Here is a 21637-nt window from a genome sequence, read left to right as displayed (position 1 = left end):
CGTTTTTATCATAATTCCAAATTTATACATTAAAGTCTTTAGAAATTAGTTCTAAAGTGATGTACGATTTTCTTCCTCTAGGTGATGTTAGCCCTTGGATGATATGGGCCTACTATCTCTCCCCCATGATGTATGGACAACATGCTTTGATTATTAATGAATTTCTTGACAAAAGATGGAACATTGTACATCTCTATACTTGATTTTCATAATTACATCTCTAATGTTGATCATGTTTTAAATTGCTAATAATATTTCGTTTTATAATTACAGCCAAATGAAGACCTTAGATTCAAAGAACCAACTATTGGTAAAGTCATCCTTACATCAAGAGACCTTTTCACGGAACCACAATGGTTTTGGATAAGTATCGGAGCTCTAACGGGATTTTCTTTTCTCTCCAACCTCATATATGTTGTGGCATTGAGATACTTAAATCGTAAGATTACCCAATTTTTGTATTTTTATGTTTACTTTGAGAATGGCTAGATACTAAATGCATGATATAACGAGTTTTTATGGCAGTATAACTTCACCTGGTGTTAGGGCACTATTCTTATTTAACGTTTAGAGATGTAGTCTTTCTGATTTTTTTTTGACATTGCGAAATCACATAGAAGACAACTCTTAATGCTTTTCCTATATATTTGTTACCGGTTTCAGCTCTTATTCAATCAAAAGCTATAGCACAAAACCACGGCGAAGTTCCATTGCACATGACATCTTTTGGGGAGGAATTGGATAGCACAAATTTTGTCATACCAAATGAACCAATGTCTAACAATTCAGTTATGATGAAAGCTAATCGAGGAATGATCTTGGCTTTCCGTCCTCTTTCAATAGCATTCAACCATATAAATTACTATGTGGACACCCCATCGGTAATTTCCTCATCTTTAATTTCAATGTGTTCTTCTAGGTTGTTGTTTTGATTTAGGTAACAATTTGTTTCGAAGATTATATTGTTGCTTGGTACCATTCACCTATCTTGTCTGGAATTGCTAGAATCTTGCCGTGTATAGTAACATCTGTATGTGGCTTTGTGTGCTTGCATGTTCCTACAATACATGCTCAAATGTAAATAAATGTATCCGGCCAGTTTATCATAATTAAGCTATATATGTTCTTCGTCCTATCTATTTTGCTTGAAGGTTATAATTAATTTCATGTCATAATATAGGAGTATCGCGCACTCTGTACATGAAGCATATAGTTAAATTTTAAAGGGGAATAATACATGCTAAATTACACCTAGCATATTGGTTTATGGAGTATTTCATTCGTCCCTTATTGTTTATCCTATTTACTTTTTGGGGGGTTCAACATCTTTAACATTGATTTTAATTTTATTTTTTTTGCTAATTAAGTAAGGATAAACTTTGACTGTAAATTGGCATAAGAAAAAAAAAACATTATCATGTGATATGTTCTTAGATTCCTGGTAATATGTAGGATTTTTCACAAGGTTCCCCATTCCCTTAAAATTTAGTCAAATTTACTAGGTATCATTGCCAACTTTAAAATTTACAAGGTATCCTTGACATATGATACAAATTTTAAGACAAAATCCAACAAAAGTCATACTTTTGTTTCCCGATTGTAAAGACGTTATATATAACCCTAATTCATGAGTTTACACCATAATCTTGCAAATAATTAATTCTAGACTTTTATAAACCCATACACTTTTCCTTTAATTAACGCATAAAACTCTAAATAATATGAACAAAACCCTAAAAATATCGGAAAAGTGGTAAATTTTGTGGCGGAAACAATAATCCAAAGGCGTTTTATATCATCCTAAGCAAGAAATCTACAAAATGCAAGCAAAAAAGTCATCTTTGTGACGCAAAATTAACATTGGTTAGGATTTGTCTCACACTGCAATACAACAGTCAACAGATGAGGCAAAAAATAAGGGACGAAGGAAATAGGAACTAAATGAAAACAACATATGATGAATTATGTCTTATTCTCATATATGTGCATGTGTAGGTGTAATTTAATTAAATACCTCACTTTCTCTGCAACACAGGAGATGAAAAGTTTGGGTTATGAAGGAGATCGCTTGCGATTACTACGAGATGTGAGCGGCGCTTTTAGGCCTGGAATACTAACAGCATTGGTAGGTGTAACTGGCGCGGGAAAAACCACATTAATCGACGTGCTCGCAGGAAAAAAGACTCGAGGATATATTGAAGGTAGCATTAGTGTATCTGGTCACCCGAAGAATCAGACTACTTTTGCAAGGATAAGTGGTTACTGTGAACAGATTGACATCCATTCACCGCATCTCACTATCTATGAATCCCTTCTATACTCTGCCTGGCTTCGTTTGCCCTCAAACATCGATCAAAAAACACGAACGGTTAGTTGCATGCCTTTATGAACGCAGTTTACGAATATGATAACGTTTATAGTATGTTCTATTCAACTTGATCAGTATAAAACTACTCCTCATACTTTAAACATCATCTTAAACTTTTGATTGAGTTGGTTCTTTAACATGGTACTAGAGCTAGCGTGACATATATGATACTTCAATGGAACACGTACAAAGGGGGGGGGGTGAATTGTACTTTGTAACTTTTGGCAAAGTTTCTTGCGGAATTATAAAACTACAAAGGAACAGTGATATAAGAGGCAGAGAAATATAAAATTGAGGAAACTTCTTGACACTAATCAAGAAGTGAAAACCTCAAAAACTTTATTATTGCAATGACTCTATTACAATAACACTCTACAACTCAAGTTCCTCTCGAACTCAAGTTCCCAAGGTAATCCCCTCTGATTACTGGAACTCTCCTCTCTCTTGCTTCTACTCCGAAGCCTCTACTCACTGACTTAACTCTTTTTTTTTTGGCAATTCAAAGTTTTTATTGAAAACCAAAAAAATGGTTAAGAGTCAAAATTACAACCCCCGCGAAAACAGCAACAAGCTGAACAAAGGGGAGCACAACCATAAAACAACTCTTAGCACTAGGAGACTAACAACTTCCTATCTTCATCATTACATCTTGCAGCAACTCGAAAGATGATATCTTTGCTAACTCTCTCAGGGGGTTGAAGCATGTTGTTGAAAACCTTTTGGTTCCTCTGCATCCACAGCAAATAAACTGCTTCTGTAAACATCATGACATAAATTCTAGCTCTTCTAGAGTTACTATGAGCCTTCCTGCAAACTTCTTGGATCTCATAAGAGAAGCTTAACCCTCTTCTATGAATGTTAATAGCTGTTAGAGTTTGACTCCACACTGTACTGGTATAAGAACAACCAAAGAATAGGTGCTCTATGGTTTCATTTTCAGAGTTACACAGCCTGCACACAGGGTTACACTGAATATTCTACTTCAGAATTCGATCTGCTGTAGCAAGCCTTTGATGAGCTGCAAGCCAAAGGATGAAAATACTACGAGATGAAGCTTTGTTATTTTTAATCACCCTTCTCCAAGGAACTCTCCCATGATCTGATTTCAAACTCAGATAAGCTTTATGAATGCTGAAAGCATCATTAACCACCATTGACTGCCAACCTCCAAGTTCCATCACTTTATCTCTAGTTGCCATTACTTTTTTCAGAATCCATGAAATATTGTTGCTTATAGCAACAGTATCAGGAGTTTGCCTTTTAATATAGTATGCATGAATCCACCGCACCCATAATTTCTCTCTTTTAAAAGAGATAGCCCAAAGCAATTTCATAAGAGCTGCTATGTTCCAAAGTTTCATGTCCACCAGATTCCAACCCCCTTCATTTTTAGTGTTAAACATAGTCTCCCAAGCTACTGGAGCTTTTTTTGAAGGACCAACAGCCCCTGTCCAAAGAAATCTCCTGCAGACACCTTCAACTGCCTTGATTAATTTTTTGGGGAGAGGAAAGATATGACCCCAATAGTTTTGCATGCTGCTCAGAATAGACCTAACAAGCTGTAGTCTACCTGCATAAGAGAGTAAGTTTGCAATCCATCCTTGAGCCCTATCAGTTATCTTCTCCACTAGTGGCTTGCATTGATTATAGCTTAGCTTTTTTGAGGTCAGTGGGACCCCTAGATACTTGAATGGCAACAGCCCCAAAGGCATATGGATAAGCTCAGCTAAGGCACTCTTTTCCTCATCAGCTACCCCTGCTATGTAGATATTACTTTTTTCAACACTAGCTTCAAGCCCTGAGGCTGTAGAGAACTTCTGAAAAGCATTCATAACCTTTATGATGGAACTATGGTCAGCTCTAGCAAATAAAAGCAGATCATCTGCAAACATCATATGAGTGAGCTTTATTTTTTCACATTTAGGATGAAAGTTGAAGTCTGGAATATGATGTAGCTCCTCCAAACTTCTACTCAGATATTCCATGCTAAGGGCAAATAAGAAAGGGGAAAGTGGATCCCCTTGTCTCACTCCCTTCTTAGCAGGAAAAGGTATAGCATGTATTCCATTTAACAAAATAGAATAGCTAACCCCTCTCACACAAGCCATAGTCCAATTGATGAAAGGAGGAGGGAAACCCAACTCAGTTAACATTTGTTCCAGAAAGCACCATTCCACTGAGTCATAGGCTTTCTTGATATCAACCTTTATTACACATCTGGGAGACAAATGCTTCCTACTGTAACCCTTGATCAGCTCAGTGGCAAGTAGGATGTTGTCAACAATGTGTCTACCAGGGATGAAGCCTCATTGTGCTGGATTCACCACTTCATTAATAACTTTACCCAGCCTTTGTGTCAAAATCTTGGAAATGATTTTATACACTACTGTGCAACAGGCAATTGGCCTATAGTCTTTAGCCTGAGTGACATTGGCCTTCTTTGGAATCAAAGTTCACTGTGTGTTTACTGGCCATATTAGAAGCTCTTTGAAAGAATTCCTTAACAGCAAGATACATATCCTCTTTTATGAAAGACCAGCATCTCTTGAAGAAGACAGAATTAAACCCATCAATTCCTGGTGCTTTCCCATCATCAATACTATGCAAGGCTTTATCTATTTCATCATTGGAGACTCTTGCAATAAGGCTATCACAAGCCTGTCTACTCAACTTATTACCCTTTCTCATCATTGGAATATCAATTCCATTAACCTCATCCCTACTGGTGCCCAATAGATCCTTGAAAAAACCAACAATTTCTTCCTGAATATCAGCTGGCTTTGTGAGAGTTTCCCCTTGATCATTCTGAATCTGAGCTATCTTATTCTTTGCTTTCCTTGTTTTGATGGCCGCAAAGAAAAATTTTGTGTTAGCATCCCCCTGCCTCAACCAGTTAATCCGAGATTTTTGCCTGAGGATACTTTCTTCAATATTGGACCAGTATCTAATTTACTCTTCATAATTATTCTCATCTTGCTGAGCTGAAGTATTAGAGTGAATATCAGCTTGACTTTGCACTTCAGAGAGCTTCCTTCTCAGCTCTTCAATTTTGATGTAGGCATGGGCTTGAGGTTTATGAAGCTGCTTCAGAGCTTGCTTCACTTTTTTCAACTTTAGCCAGATACTCTTCATTTTAAACTCATCATTCACACTACACCAAGCTTCCTTAACAACTTCCTCAAAATTGGCATGATCACAAAGGCTGTTCAAGAATCTAAAAGGTCTTCCTCCTGTAACTGTTTGCCCATCCATATTAAACACTAGAGGACTATGGTCAGAAACACCATTAGCTCTATAGTGAACCACCACATCAGTGAATTTGTCTATCCATTCAGCATTTACAAGGGCTTTATCAATTCTACTTGCAATTCGATCCTGCCCTTCCCCTTTGTTATTCCAAGAATAGAATACTCCTGTAGTTGGAGCTTCCAGCAGACTAGCATCATTCATGAAGTTTTCAAAATCCTTAGTTTCAACTTCACTAACTGGATTTCCATTAATTCTATCATTTGAGTGTAGAACAGCATTATAGTCTCCTATTATCATCACAGGATCATTGTTGTTATTCAGCACTTCCAATAATCCCTCCCATAGCTCTCTCCTATCATTTATAGTGTGTAAACCATACACCACTATAAGTAGGAACTCCATATTGCCTTCAAGGTTAGAGATCTTACAAGCTATTAATTGCTCAGCTTGTTTAAATATCTGCACTTTAACTTCACCAGGTTTCCAGCCAAACCAAATTCTTCCTCTAGGTGAGAAAGAATAGTTACAGCACCAAGTCCACTCATCACCATTTTTTTTTTGTATTTTAGCAACATTATGGACTGTAACTCTTGTTTCAAGCAACCCACACACAGAAACCTTCTCCAACTTCAGAAAATGCTTAATTTCTTTTATTTTGTAGGGATCATTCATCCCTCTGACATTCCAAGTTGTGACATTCATTAAGACAGATAAGGGTTTGGCCCCTTAGCGCCCCCTAGGTTTGCCTGAGTCTTTCCCACTTTGCTGAACATAGTTCACAGCCTTTACTGTCTGAGCTTGCTTACCTTTATCTTTCGTTTCCCTGGTAACAACCTTCCAAACTTCTTCTTCTTCTTCAGGGTCTTTATTCTGCATAGGAGAAGCTACTAGGGTAACAAGAGCTTCTGACCTTAGATCTACCACAATGACAGGTTCACTAGGAGTCATAGGATCTACTGTCAAGGTGGGATCACCAGGTTGTGAAGTGAGTATCTCTTGTCCCTCTCTTTGCTTTGGCACCCATTTTTGCACCATTTGTTTCTTCACCACACCCTGCTTTTCACAATTATGACCAACTTTCTGGCATTTCTTACAATAGGGAGGAATCCAGTCATAACTTACCTTTTGGCTAAACACATTACCATTAGGATCAGCTATTTTAACTTCCTTTGGTATAGGTTTAGTCACATCCATTTCTATGAGAACTCTAGGGAGGAATCCAGTTGTACACTCATTAGCATACAATGGAACCCCTAGCAAACTTCCAATTCTACTTAAAGAATTTTCACCCTAACAATTCAGAGGAAGGTTGTCTAGCTTTACCCAAATAGGTATCACTTTTAAAACTTCAGATTGAAAATTAAAAGTAGATGACCATGGTTTAACTATCATTGGTTTCCCATAGAACATATGCGGCCCTGAGTATAGTATTGTATCTCTACTCTCCCTAGATTGCAATTTCACAACAAAATAGCCCTCATCATGTTTAAATATAGTCACATCATCAGCTAGTTGCCATTGAGCTTTCAGGTAGGATTTTACAGCAGTTAAAGTAGGGTTTTGACCTACTATGTATACAATCAGAGATTTATTCCACACTTCATTCATTTTTTCGATCTCTTGTTGCTCAAGTTTAGCAATAGGACACCCATCTACTATGGCAGGAGCTAGGAATTTTAGACCCATACCTTTGCTGGATATTCGACTCTAAGTAAAGATTTTCCATTGGTCTGCTGAGCTTTTATTGCCTCCAACATCACCCATAGTATTCTCGCTTTCAGTCACCATTGTTGCTTGAACAGAACTTGCAAGAGGAGTTACTGTTACATTGGCTTTCTCCTTTTACTAAAAACTTGTTCAGATTTTTACTTTCACTGACTTAACTCTAAGTCGTTACAAGAGTCACTCAACCCTTGTTCCCCCCAAAATACAACTCAAATTGTGTGTAAACTCAAATACTTAAGGAACTTTGGAACTTTTATTGAATGCAACTGACTTTTTGAAAACTCTTAAGATATAAACGTAGACAAATATGTTTTCGGTTGGTAGATTGCAATGAGGCAGACTTCTCTTTTTATAGTGAAGTCTTCTCATGCCAGTTTCACTTGTTCCTCCACTAAGTATGAAGCAGTAACCCACGTGGAATCATTTTCCCATGTTCACACTTCTTGAGGAACAAGCAAAGTAATGGACTATCCACTAACAGTACGTGGTTTCAAACAGTTGAGAGAAATAAGGAATTTATTTAGGAAATCCATTTTTTATTTATCCAGTAACAAAGAAAGGATCTTTATCAAAAATAAAAACTATTTTAAATTATTAACAATATTTCCTAAAAACTCTCTGTTAAATACTTTTTAAAACCAATGTTGCATTAATTAAATTCCATGTAGTTCCTTAGTATAAAGCAACGTAAATTACTTACATAAATCCTAAGTACATACTCTTGAACTTAGACTTCATGTCATCCCTTTAAATCTTCAACTCTGAAGATCCATACGTCGCATCTCATGAACAATAGACAGTTCCTTGAAGGAACTATAAAACACGAATGCAGCAGGTAGTTCCTGAGGAACTGTGAAATTAAACCAAATGCATCTGGAAAGGAACAACAAATAGTTCCTTAGGAGCTGTGAATATGAACTTGAATCATAAATCATCATTTGAAAGTTTAAGTCTTGTTGTTGTGTTTATATTGCTTAGTCTTGATTATGAGTGCCACGTCATCTATGATTCCAACTCTAGAACTCGCTTAGATAACAAAGTTCCTACTCCAGAACTAAAACACTATTTATCAAAAACAATCCAATATGTCAGGAAGTTTGCAATGTAGTCATCATCCAAAACTAATTAAGGAACAACAACATAGGTCACGGGTTTTAATCTCATCCACCCCTTTTTAAGTGGAATATTTAGAGTTAGGTATGAAGGCCGCCTATGCTGCATCCACGCTTTAACCCTAGTGGACGTGATAGAGTATAATAAAACTATTCCGGATTTTATTCTATTTAATCAAGGAAAATTTGTCAAAAAAAAGCCTTTAAAAGGTCAATTTTGCGAAGAAAAAATCTTATAAAGCATTCTTTATAAAAACAAACCAAAAAGTTAATTAACGCGATCCTTATGAACATCGATCGGAAAAGACAAACGGTTAGTTGCATGCCTTTATGAACGCGATTAACAAATATGATAAAATTTAGAGTCGGTTCTATTCAACTTAATTTAACCATCAATTTAAACTTTTGGTTAAAGTTGGTTCTTTGACATGATATAAGACCTAGCTTGACATAAAGGTAACATGTTCTAATCTCATCAACATGTTCTAAGGCTTTGTTTTGTTCAACTTATTTTAACTTATTTCTGAAAAAAAAAAATAAGATAAGATAGATAAGATAAATATGATAAGATAATTTGAATGTTTGCCAATTAGAGTTTTAGAGCTAAAAGAGAGTTTTGGACCACTTTTAGAGTTTTGACTAGTCAAAAACTCTTAAATGGATGTTTGATAAAATAGAATTTTAGATAGAGTTTTGGAATAAAAAATCTCAAAATGAAAAAGCTCTAATAGGAACTTTTTCTGTAGAGGATTAGGTAATAATATATTCAATGACTATTTTGCTTTTCATAATAATACTATACATATGTATTAAAATTTCTACAGATATCATTTCACACAAACAAATGTGTCAATAAACTTTTAGCAATCAGTTAATTATTAACAAACACATCGACAAAAGAAAGTTGGCAAATCAGCAATCAAATCTGTTGTACAAAAAGTTAGAACTCTAACAACAAATTCTAAACTCTAACAGCTAAACTTTAAACTCTATTTGCCAAACAGGGCAAATAGAAAATAATGGTTCAATTTTTCTTCATTCATCTCAGAAAAAAAAGATATAATAAGATAATATCATGTAAGATAAAACGAGATACGTTCAGATTAAATAAGATAAGATGAGACAAAATAGTTCCAATAAAACGGACCCTAAGTGGAAGATTTAGCTTCAGATATGAGGGCAGCCTAGTAGACGTGAGTATAAAAACTATTCCGGCTTTTATTTAGTGAGTATGCGACACAGGTCAATGCGGATCGGATGTAATTTTCTTAAGAATAGAAGAGACCATTATTATTCATAAGATTAATCATTTGTTTTCATTTTTTCAAACCCTCACGATTTAATTATGTAAAAATGAACAGATATTTATTGAAGAAGTAATGAGATTAATTGAACTCGAACCAATAAGCGATGCCATCGTTGGTCTACCGGGGACAAACGGTCTCTCAATTGAGCAAAGGAAGAGATTGACCATAGCAGTAGAGTTAGTTGCTAATCCTTCCATTATTTTCATGGATGAACCAACATCCGGGCTTGATGCTAGAGCTGCAGCTATTGTCATGCGCACTATGAAAAATATTGTTAATACCGGAAGAACTGTTGTTTGTACGATTCATCAACCTAGTATGGATATCTTTGAGGCTTTTGACGAGGTAAATCTTAATCGATTTGGTTCTCTATTTTCAAAGATTATTATAATTCCTTACTTTAATTTCTAAACTTACATTACAGCTCATGTTGATGAAGAGAGGAGGACAAATTATCTACGCAGGCCCTCTTGGTGATCGATCTTATAAGCTCATTGAATACTTTGAAGTACGTGATTGAATTTCAATATAAGAATTGGATACTTGGATTATACGTCGTCTTTCAATTCATCAAAACATATATAGTTAACTACCTCAGTTTATATTAGTGCAACTTTTGACTTTTGCCCTATTTATATGATAACTTTAACAAGAAAGTTTTGACTAATGTATGAGACAATTTTTCGTATATTAGTCGTTTTTGTTGCATTGACAAGTGTCATAAGCCCTATTCGAAATGTTACAACTAAAGAAAAGGAGGAAGTAAATTCAAGTGAAATCTTACTCTATCAAACCCCTATATATGAGTATCCGTTATTGATAAAGGATTATACTCACATGTTATACTTGACACAGGCTATCCATGGAGTTCCGAAAATTAGAGAAGGTTATAATCCTGCCACATGGATGCTTGAAGTTACTAGCCCTCAAGCAGAATCTCAAATGGAATTGGATTATGCAAAAATTTATGAAAAATCTGAACTTTACCAGTATGAATCGTTCTATCCTAAGTATTAAATACATCAAAGATAGACATTTTAGTTTAATATTCGTTAACATAGATCTATAGATATTACTTCTTTACTAAAAATTGTTTTCTTGATACATTTTTTCAGAAGGAACCAAGATATCATAAGAGAGCTTAGTACTCCGGCACCGGATTCAAAGGATCTCTACTTTAAAACCAAATACTCCCAGCCATTCCTTGTTCAATTTAAAGCTTGTTTATGGAAACAATACAGATCTTATTGGCAAAATCCAACATATACAGGCGTTCGCTTTTTTATGGCGATATTAATGGGTGCTTTAGTTGGTCTTATATTTTGGAACAAGGGAGGTAAATTGTAAGTAGTTCTTATATGTTCTCTCTTATCTAAAAACAATACTTATGATGATGTGTGAAATTATGACCCTATGAAAGTCTTATTTGTAATTAATTCTATAAAACAATATATAGGATGAATGATGTGAATCTTCTATGTTTTCCTTGAATAGAGTTCAATTCCCGTTCTCAACCCAAGACCAATATGAGCTCAAAGCTTCCTTCGTAACTCTTAGAACTTCTTCATAGTGACTCCCTTCCATGCTTCATTTCATTGGAACCTCATGACCATTATGAATTAAGCATAACCCTACTTGAGAATGGTTATGCTTAATTCATAATGGTCATGAGGTATTGATATCATGCGGTCATTGCAACACCTATAACTTGGTATAATTGAATTGTGTAACTTCATGCGTGGAGTATATTTGTCGAATTATCGCTTATCAATTGTAGTTATTTTCTTAGGATCCTTCATCTTAGCTACTAAAAAAATTGAATTTTTTGTTTCTGCGAAGTAATTAATATATTGATGCAAAACCATTACAATCAAACAACCAACCAAAATAGAAACGAACCAACAAGGTTGGACCTTTTCAACCTTGAGGTTAAAAAAAAAATTGAAATTTAGTTAAACTGTAATATGTGATGTTACAACGATAGATTGTATCTTGAACAACTATATGATTGTGTCGATAGTTGATTTTTATTCTCTAATTTGAGAATAATATCGTTCAAATTGTAGTAAATTTTTATATTAAATACTCTTTTTGTTTCATAATTATATTTTTGTTCCCAGAACAACACTTCAAGACATGATGAATCTATTAGGGGTAATATATGCTCCTATCATGTTTCTGGGTGCAAGCAATGCTTTGAATGTCCAAATAGTTGTTGCTACAGAGAGAACTGTCTTTTATCGTGAAAGGGCTGCAATAATGTATTCAACTCTACCATTTGCATTGGCTCAGGTAATTATCTAATTACACATTGCACTCCGTCCGTTTTTTTTAATCTACACACTTTCCTTTTCGATCCGTTTCTTTTTAATCTAACGCTCTTGTTTTTTCTATTTTTTGTAACACATCCCATCTATTTTTTTTCTCTTTTTCCATTCATGTAGTCCACTTAGAGTGTTCTCTTCACCTGAACTTATCTGAATTGAACTTATTAAACCTGATTGATCCTTATTGGAATTTTTTTTTTGAGGGGATCCTTATTGGAACTTATTTATGAGTGTTGTGCTAGACCTGATAACCCACCTTATAATTTTTTTCTCCATCTTTTTATTTTCTCTTTCTCACTTTTCAGTTTCTTTCTCTCACTTTTGGATTTCGATCTATCTTGGTTCCTTTCTCAAAATGGAGCGAGTAAATTAAAAAGAAACAGAGGGAATATGACTTTATTATGTTTGACTAGAAAGAACATGTTAAAATTTTAACTTATTTATTCTCTTTGAATTTTCTGCAGCTGGTTATTGAGACTATCTATCTTGCAATTGTAAATTTGCTTTATGTTCTTCTTCTATATTCCATGATCGGATATGAGTGGACCATTGGGAAATTCTTATACTTCTACTACTTCATATTCATGTGCTTCACATATCACACAGCGTTAGGAATGATGCTTGTTTCACTAACACCGCGCCACGAAATTGCATCGGTTTTCATGACATTGTTTGCTACCTTCTGGAATCTTTTTGCTGGATTTTTCCTCCCAAGACCGGTATGTCATTCTAAATTTAAAGATGAATCCAGTAAACCTAACAGACAAATGGCTATATACATTTGGGTCTAACTGCTTTTCGTTGATTAGAAGTAATAATGTTTTATGAGTTAAATATCCTTTTACTTTGTTTTCGTTATATTCCATCATCTGATAAAGTTTTTCTTACTTCCGCTTTGGTAAACTTGGTTTTTTCCTTCTTTTTTTTTTTTGCTAAGTAATTGAAAGATATATTAACACCAAAAAATCATTACAACCAAACAACAAAATTAAGAGGAAACAAACCAACTAGGTTGGACCTTTCCCCTCTCAAAATTGTTCAAGCTATCAACACTATGTTAAACCTCCAACTGCTGGAGATAGAAGAGTAAAATCAGGCCCTCTTCTTATCAGTATCAGTCATGCTCATCACATTTTCATACACTTGTTCAATGACATCTTTCATAGGTTCATTGATCAAGTAGTATATGCCTTTTACAGCTCTTCCAATTGCTATCATTTGTGAGGTTGTTCCACTTGAATAATGCAAAACTCAGGATGAAACAAGACTTTACACCCTAGTTGTTGAGTGAATTTTTGCACAGATAAGAGACTATGTTTGAATATTGGTATATACATCACTTTATCCAGCTTCAATTTGCCTGCCAACTTCACTTCTCCACAATGAGAGACTACAGATGTTTGACCATTTGGCAAACTGATCTGGGGCTCATGGAGAGCCTTCACAACATTTCACTTGTTCAAGGCTACCTATCATTTGGTGTGTAGCACCAGAGTCTATGATCCATCCTTTGCACACAGATTGTGCAAGGTTACAGTTGATCATCTCAGCATAATTTGTTTCCATTTCATCTACAGAGTTATCATCTCTGCTCTTTGATGGCAGAGTTAAGAGTTTCAGTAGTTGTTCTAATTGAATAGTAGTAATAATGCCACCTCCACTACTACTTCCTTCATTCTGACTGCAAGCATTGGCTGACATTTGCACTCTTTAATCTTGTTTTCCTTTGATCCACCTTGGATAAGGTTGCTTTTGATCCTTTCCTTGACTACCTTTATACATCATCTCTCTGCTCTTTCCTTTAAAATGTCTCTGATTCTTTGCATTCATGTTGGCAAATCCAAAATCTCTCTGATTCTTTGCATTTATGTTGGGAAATCTAACAACTATCCAGCATTTATCTGATGTGTGCCCTGACTTTCCACAAGCTTTACATGCCCAACATTTTTCAGCTTGGTGCCCCACCACTTTCCTACAGTTAGAGCATGTAAGCTCACTTTTCTTGCTATACATTGCAAACACATTATTTTCTTGTTTCAAAGCATCCCTCTGTGACTCTTCTTGCTGCACCATTCCACATACAGTCTCCACACTAGGTAATGGGCTCATCATGAGTATATGACTTCTTTAAGTCCCAAACATATCATCCATTATACCATTTAGGAACTGGAACAAATGTTGTTCTTCCTCTTCTCTCTGAACTGCTCCAATATAAGTTGTGATTTCAGTGTCTAACTTAGTTATAGCTGGGAAATCCCTGAAAACATCCAATTCTTCCCACATACTCTTCATTTCAGTGTAGAAGTCTGCAACACCTCTTTCTTGTTGCTTTGATTCATATACAACTTTGTGCAGCTTGTATTTTCTTGCTCCATTTGAAAAATGAAAACCTCCTCTCATGTTGCTTCCAGATTTCAGTGGCATTGGTAATAAACATAACACACTTTTTTATAGATTCCGACACAGAGGCTATAATCCATGAGATCACCATATTATTACAAGTGTCCCATGCTTCACTCTTCACACTATCAGTGTTGTCTTTCTTTTCTCCCCCTGTGACAAACCCTAGCTTCCTCTTAGATATTAGGCTGATTTCAAATGATCTTTTCCAAGATATGTAATTTGAGGATCCTTCCAACTTCTCTACACTTATAGTGTGAGTTCCCTCTGATAGGTGTAAATACAAATAACTCCCTGGTTCTATTTTTGTATTTGTCATTTTTTCTTGTAATCTTTCAGATAAACGCAATAAATCTAAGAAAGACTCAATTTTTAATTACTTTGTAGAGACTATAGAGTTCCCTACACTTCTATAGCTACCATGTTTGTTCACTCATTTTTTAGACAACACACATACACACTAGACACCAGAATTCTACAAAAGCTACAACAGTAAATATTAAAACTTTGAAAAAAATCAAGAGTTACGAACCTTAAGCTCTTATAGTATGTTGACAAAGCTGTCAAGATGTTGTAGCTGTTGGGTATATGGTAGTATATGAAGCTTATGGAGGTGTATGGGTGTGGAGATGAGGTTGCGTAGAAGGAAAACGTCATTTGGGACATAAGACTAACTTTGAATGGACATATCTTTCAATCTATAAATGATTTTGAGGTGATTCAAAGTGGAGGTGATAGCTTGTTCCGAGAGCTTTCCAATGATAGGTCATATGTCCAATTCCGGTGAGAAATGAGAAACTTATGACGATTTTACGAAGAACTGACGAAACTGACGAGTTTCTTCAGTGTTTTCTTTTGTTTAATGAGGGTATAAGTGGGTGCCCTAATTATGATTATGATTATTCTTCATCTCTAAACACATATTTGAGAGAGAAAAAGCTGTAGAGGGAGTTCTTGAGTGCTTTTGTAATCTTTCTTGAATATTCATCGATTCCTAGTGCAGATTCGTGGTTTTTCTCCCAGTTCTTGGATTTCCACGTAAAAGTTCTGGTGTGTTCTTTCCTGCTTTATTATTTGATATTCTATTATTGTTTGATATTATTCTTAGATTGATAGTCAATAGAACTTCCAAGTGGTATCAAGAGCTAGGTTTGATTATTGTCTAGATCTAGAATAATTAACAATGGAGGATTCAAAGATTAGAATTGAGAAGTTTGATGGGACAGATTTTGGATATTGGAAGATGCAAATGAAGCATCTTATATCAGAAAAATCTTATAACCTTTGTCTGAAAAGCCTGCTGAGATGAGGAGGCTAAGTGGAAAGTACTGGACAGACAGCACTAGCGGTGGTGCGTTTGACATTGGCTCGGACTGTGGCGTTCAATGTCAAGGATATCAAAACAACGGCGGATTGATCAAAGCCTGTCAGATATGTATAAGAAGCCCTCGCAATGAATAAGGTATATCTGATGCGCTTTGTTTGATTTAGAGATGAATAATGGTAGTTCTGCTGCTGAACATATTAATGAATTTAATTCATTAATAAGTCAGTTATCTTCGGTTAATATTGTCTTTGAGGATAGTGAAAGCCCTAATTTTGTTGTCCTCTTACCTACTGCTGGGAAACGTTGTAACTGCTGTTAGTAATTCCTCTGGTAAAGAGAAATTGGTTTATGATGTTGTCCGTGATCTGATTTTGAGTGAGAGCATTCGAAGGAAGGAGAGTGGAGAATCATCTGGAGCATACAGTGAGAAGGTAGAGGGAGGGGAAAAGGGAGGAACTTTCAGGGAAAATCAGAGTCAAAGGGGGACCGGAGTAAGTCAAAAGGCAGGGCTAGTGTTACTTGTTGGGGTGTAGTAATGAAGGACATTTGAAGAGAGATTGTCCTAGGAAAGAGAATGGGAAAGGGAAGAAAAGGTTCAAGAAAGTGATGATGAAGAAGAAGCATCAACTAACTTGATTTCTGAGTACGATTCCGATGCTTTGATGGTAAGCATGGATGATCAGGAAGAGTTGGTTGGGTGCTCGGGATCATGGGTCTTGGATTCGGGTTCTTCTCATCATTCCTCACCATGCAAGGAGTTGTTTCGGAATTTCAAACCGGAAAACTTGAAAAGGTCTACCTTGCGGATGGCAAGGCAGTGGAAGTCAAGGGGAAAGGTGATGTGAGTGTGAAACTCACTCATGGTGGCTCGTTGGAGTTGAAGAATGTCAAGTTTATCCCAAGGTTGAAGAAAAGCTTGATATCGTAGCCCAACTTGCTACATCGGGTTACAAGGTTGTGTTTGATGGTGGTTCTTGGAAATTGTCAAGGGAGCAATGATCATAGCTCGTGGGACAAGGATGGAACACTTTACACCATGGGGAGCACAGTGAAGGGCCGGGATTGGGATGAGAACTTCATGTAAGGTGTCGTTTGGTCGGAAAACTATCGATAGTGGGCAAGGGATGAGAACCGTGGTGAAGCGGTATCCCGGTGGCAAATTGACCGGTAAGCGCACAAGGTGAAGGACGGCACACAAGCATGATGTGCCGGAAATCCTAAGTGGAACAAAGGGTGTATTGTTCGAGTGGGAGCAATGTGAGTTTGCTTTTAGAACAATGAGAAGCTTCTTTGGCTTAGGTGGTAATTGGTTTTATTGAAGTTTGATGAGACTTCAATGTGCTTCTTTGGTTGGAGAGGAAGTGATTATCTTCTTAGTTGTTAGAGGAAGGGATCTTCATTTGGTTGTGCTTGTCTCTAAGGTGATCCGACCTCCGGGGTAGGAGTGTAGGTTCATGGAGTGATGGTGCAATGATTTGGAGTTTAGTATTAAGAATCAAAGTCGGTGTAGACTTTGATATTCTTTTGTATTGGAGTTGGTGCAAACTTCAATGTTATTTCCTTGGTGTAGAGGAGATGTGTTGTCATGGGATGCTTAGGTATGTCATGGTTTGGACACGACTCGAGATTGCTTTTGCAGTGGAAGTTGTGTGTAGGATGATGAATGAGAGGATGATGAAGCTATGAAGTTTTCTTCACTTACACCTATCTCCAAGTGGGAGATTGTTGGGTATATGATAGTATATGAAGCTCATGGAGATGTATGGGTGTGGAGATGAGGTTGCGTAGAAGGAAAACGTCATTTGGGACATAAGGCTAACTTTGAATGGACATATCTTTCAATCTATAAATGATTTTGAGGTGATTCAAAGTGGAGGTGATAGCTTGTTCCGAGAGCTTTCCAATGATAGGTCATATGTCCAATTCCAGTGAGAAACGAGAAAGTTATGACGGTTTTACGAAGAACAGACGAAACTGACGAGTTTCTTCAGTGTTTCTGTCCCCCCGCGGGCTAGGACCCTGCCCGGGGATGTCGACCTGCGGGGTTTCGATTTTCCGGGTTTTCTTTTGTTTAATGAGGGTATAAATAGGTGCCCTAATTATGATTATGATTATTCTTCATCTCTAAACACATATTTGAGAGAGAAAAAGCTGTAGAGAGAGTTCTTGAGTGCTTTTGTAATCTTTCTTGAATATTCATCGATTCCTATTGCAGATTCGTGGTTTTTCTCCCAGTTCTTGGTTTCCACGTAAAAGTTCTGGTGTGTTCTTTCCTGCTTTATTATTTGATATTCTATTATTATTTGATATTATTCTTAGATTGATAGTCAATAGAACTTACAGTAGTAATTGAATGGAACAGTAGCTTGCTCAAAGTTTCATGTAACGGCTAGTTTTCATTCATTTTTCTTCAACCATTTCATTGCTTATAACTTAAGCATATATATTACTTAGTAGAGTAACCCTAGCAGCAGTGACCTAGAGGAATATTCTCATGGTGGTCACATGATTATAGAGTAAATGCACATGATCCAAGAGATCTTCACAAGATGACAAAATAGTATATGCTAAATAGTATATATACATAATGGCACTTGTTGAAATTGTTTTAAACATTGGCATGTTTTATGTGTTAGACAAATCAAGATTATACTCTAAAGCTCCAACATTATGTATCATCTTGTATTGATAACCATATTTTCAGTCCAATTTTCGACAAATATATAAATTATTAGATGCCTCCTTGTTTTCTTATTCACTCTTTCCTGTTTGATATTTCTTAAGTGTATACCTAAATAGTTTGCATGCATAGACAATTGATTCTTGTTTTTATACAATTGTTTAATTTAATTTAAATTATACACTTGGATGTATGATTACATCAAAGGCTTATTTTTGTCTCATTCCTCATTGCTCATTTGCAGCAAATTCCAATTTGGTGGAGGTGGTCCTATTGGACTTCCCCTGTTGCTTGGACAATGTATGGACTGGTCACTTCGCAAGTAGGTGATAAGAGCTCTCTTATTGAGATACCTGGAATCAGTAGTGTGCCAGTGAATATTTTTCTCAAAGAGCTTTTAGGCTATGAATATGATTTCTTGCCTGTTGTTGTGGTGGCACATCTTGCTTGGGTCCTCCTTTTCTTCATGGTTTTCGCCTACAGTATCAAGTTCTTCAACTTTCAAAAGAGATGATTCATACTTGATGTTAGCATATGGAGTTGTAACTGATAAAAGATATGTACATTCTCTTCCTAGGTTTAGGATAGAAAAATAATAAACATATTTTATTTGTTAGATATCTTCACACAGATCTTCTTAATTTCCTAATATGATTAGAACTATCATTGTAACTCTATAAATTTGAACAATGGAATACAATAGAGCATGAAGTTTATATTATCCAACATGGTATCAAAAGCGGGCTAAATTCTTGGAGTTGCTCTGATTTTTTTTCATCCAGCCAATGGGTAATGGTTAATTAACGCCCACCTGCTGGATTATCATAAAAATGTATAGCCTTAGGAATATGAGATTGATTCATTATTATTCATACTCATGTATGTTTATGACGAATCTTTATCGAGTTATTTTTACCACTACAATACCAACAACACACGTTATCTTTGAAATATTGGTTACTCGTATTTGAACCTATTAAAGGTTGAACTAAAACATGTTATGAAAACTATGATACTACTATACTACATTTTAATATTGCTGGATATTGAGTTTGGTTGACTGAATGGTTAAAAGGAATAATTTTTAATAAGCAATTACGATTTTTAAGGTTTGTAAATATGTTTTTAGTGAGCTTAAATAAACTTTAGTAAGAGTGATTAAATTGTTATTTTGAACTTATAAGTGTATTATTTTGTGATTAAAGGATGGATATAATTACGTACAGAAAGATGAAATAGAATGATTGTTTGTTTGCATGAGTTAATGATTGAATAAAAATTGGGAAAGAAATGTTTTTCTTGTGCGGAAAATATTTGTTGTAAAGATGTATTGGATTTTATGCGAGAAAATATTTGTGTATTATAAATGAAAAGAGTTGTTGTGTTGATTTTGAGTTCATGATCAAGTTTATGTTCTTAAAGAAAGAAGTTTTGCAAGTATATGTTAAGAATCTAAAACTCTAAACTTAGTTATTTGTCCATTTTCATGTCATTTTGAACTGGTTTCAATGAAACATATTTTTAGCCATATTCGGGGTTTTCTGCAAAATTCTTATTTCACAAAAGATGTTTGTATTGAAATTTTCTTGAGGTTAGGCTCAAGAATCATTTAATCTGACATCGTATGATAAAGTTATACATGTTTAAAGGTTTTGCTGTTTTTTCTCTTGGAATTTCTTAACAAGATTTTGATTAGTATTTAGGATTGTTATTTATTTCCAGATCTTTTAGAGGAAGATTTGATTAGAGGTGGCAATGATGCGAGTCAAGTTCGAGTTTGAGCTAGCTCGACTCGGCTCGTGAGCATTTTGAGTCGAGTTTGAGTTGAGTCGAGCTCACTCGAGTCGAGTTTTGACCGAGTTTTGTCCAAGCTTTGACCGAGTAGATTTCGAGTCGCTTGCAAGTTTCTCATGTTAAATGCAACAATAAGGTATAAAAATGTTGGATAATAGGTGTTTTGCTATTGATAATTGGGTATTCGAGCTACTAACAAGATCAGGCCCATGTGCGCTTGATCATTGGAAGCTCTTGGGTCACTTAAAATTCACTCTCTTCCGAATTTTTCTGCAGCATCAAAAGGATCACCAGCTACGCCCGATCCTTGTGGCTAGTGGGTATATGCTAGGACCCCCCCTCCTTGGTCGCGCACTCCTCGCTCCAAACTTCCTGGCTAAACTTGTTTGGCCTGCAGCTCCTAGGAGCTTCCGCTCCTCCCTTGTTTTTCCTCATTTTTCTCTAGAAGCAACACTAAATGAACATTATTCATAAGGAGGAGGGGGAAAGGGCTTGAATGATCCTACATTCTATTATGCAAACTACTTAAGAGGAAAATGATGAGAGAGAAAGAAGAGGTTCTCTCTCCTCCAACCCCCCCCCCTTTCACCCTCTGCCCTCACCCAACCCCTCCATCCTCACGAGTCACGGCCCAAAGAGAGAGTGCTAGCCAGAGTCTCCCGAAGCAAGCCCCCGTGGTTCCAGCAAATGCCTCCGACATCGTCGCCGTTGGTGTACGCCCATTTTCGGACCCCCCCCCCCCCCTCTGTGGCCGGCGCAACGTTCATTTAAAGAAGTTACTCAGGTTTCCAAGGGCCTTGGGGGGTTGAAAATTGTTGAAGCTTTCCCTCTGCAAGTATCGAAAGTTCCTTTCGCACAATCGCAACCCCCTTTGTGTAAGGGGGATGATGTTTTTGTGCCCATCTATGAGGAGAAGTACTTAGACCTTGTTAAGCCATGGAATGATGCAATTATATGTAAGGTGGTTGGCCGTTTATTTTCCCAGGACTTCCTCAAGAAGGAGCTTAAAAAGGTTTGGAAATAGAAGGACAACCTCACCCTTGTCTCTATGGGTAAAGGGTTTTACAGCCTGAGATGTGGATCTCCCGGAGAAAAAACTAGAATTCTGTCGGAGGGCCCATGGTTTATCCTGGGTTCTCTTGTATGGGTCCAGGCTTGGCAGGCGGGGTTCAAACCATCCCAGACCACCATATCTCATTACCCTATCTGGATTAACCTCCATGAACTTCCCCTAGAGTTCTATTGCAAGGATATTCTCCAATCTATAGGGAATTCTATTGGAAGTGTGATTAAGATTGATGCCCACTCCTTGGAGGGTGACCGTAAACGGTTCGCTTCGGTTTGCGTG

General features: G+C 36.3%; 1 protein-coding gene across 3 annotated transcripts in view; it reads left to right on the top strand.

The window, feature by feature from the left end:
• The window catches only part of LOC104898462 (ABC transporter G family member 39), a 38054-nt gene extending 18838 nt beyond the window's left edge, over window positions 1-19216 (top strand). For all 3 annotated transcript variants that reach the window (XM_010685548.4, XM_048648449.2, XM_048648448.2), the window contains 11 exons: window positions 82-185; window positions 274-439; window positions 664-881; window positions 2036-2368; window positions 9816-10106; window positions 10186-10269; window positions 10617-10750; window positions 10877-11104; window positions 11882-12053; window positions 12553-12807; window positions 18740-19216. In XM_010685548.4, the coding sequence (XP_010683850.2) occupies window positions 82-185; window positions 274-439; window positions 664-881; window positions 2036-2368; window positions 9816-10106; window positions 10186-10269; window positions 10617-10750; window positions 10877-11104; window positions 11882-12053; window positions 12553-12807; window positions 18740-19009 (2255 nt within the window). In that variant the 3' untranslated portion in view covers window positions 19010-19216. The remainder of the gene's footprint in view (window positions 1-81; window positions 186-273; window positions 440-663; window positions 882-2035; window positions 2369-9815; window positions 10107-10185; window positions 10270-10616; window positions 10751-10876; window positions 11105-11881; window positions 12054-12552; window positions 12808-18739) is intronic.
• The last annotated feature ends 2421 nt before the right edge of the window (window positions 19217-21637 follow it).

The sequence above is a fragment of the Beta vulgaris genome, chromosome 7, assembly GCF_026745355.1.
Source record: "Beta vulgaris subsp. vulgaris cultivar EL10 chromosome 7, EL10.2, whole genome shotgun sequence".
NCBI classification, from domain to species: Eukaryota; Viridiplantae; Streptophyta; class Magnoliopsida; order Caryophyllales; family Amaranthaceae; genus Beta; species Beta vulgaris.
Note: the sequence above shows the minus strand (reverse complement) of the source record. Positions and strands in the feature narration are given on the sequence as shown.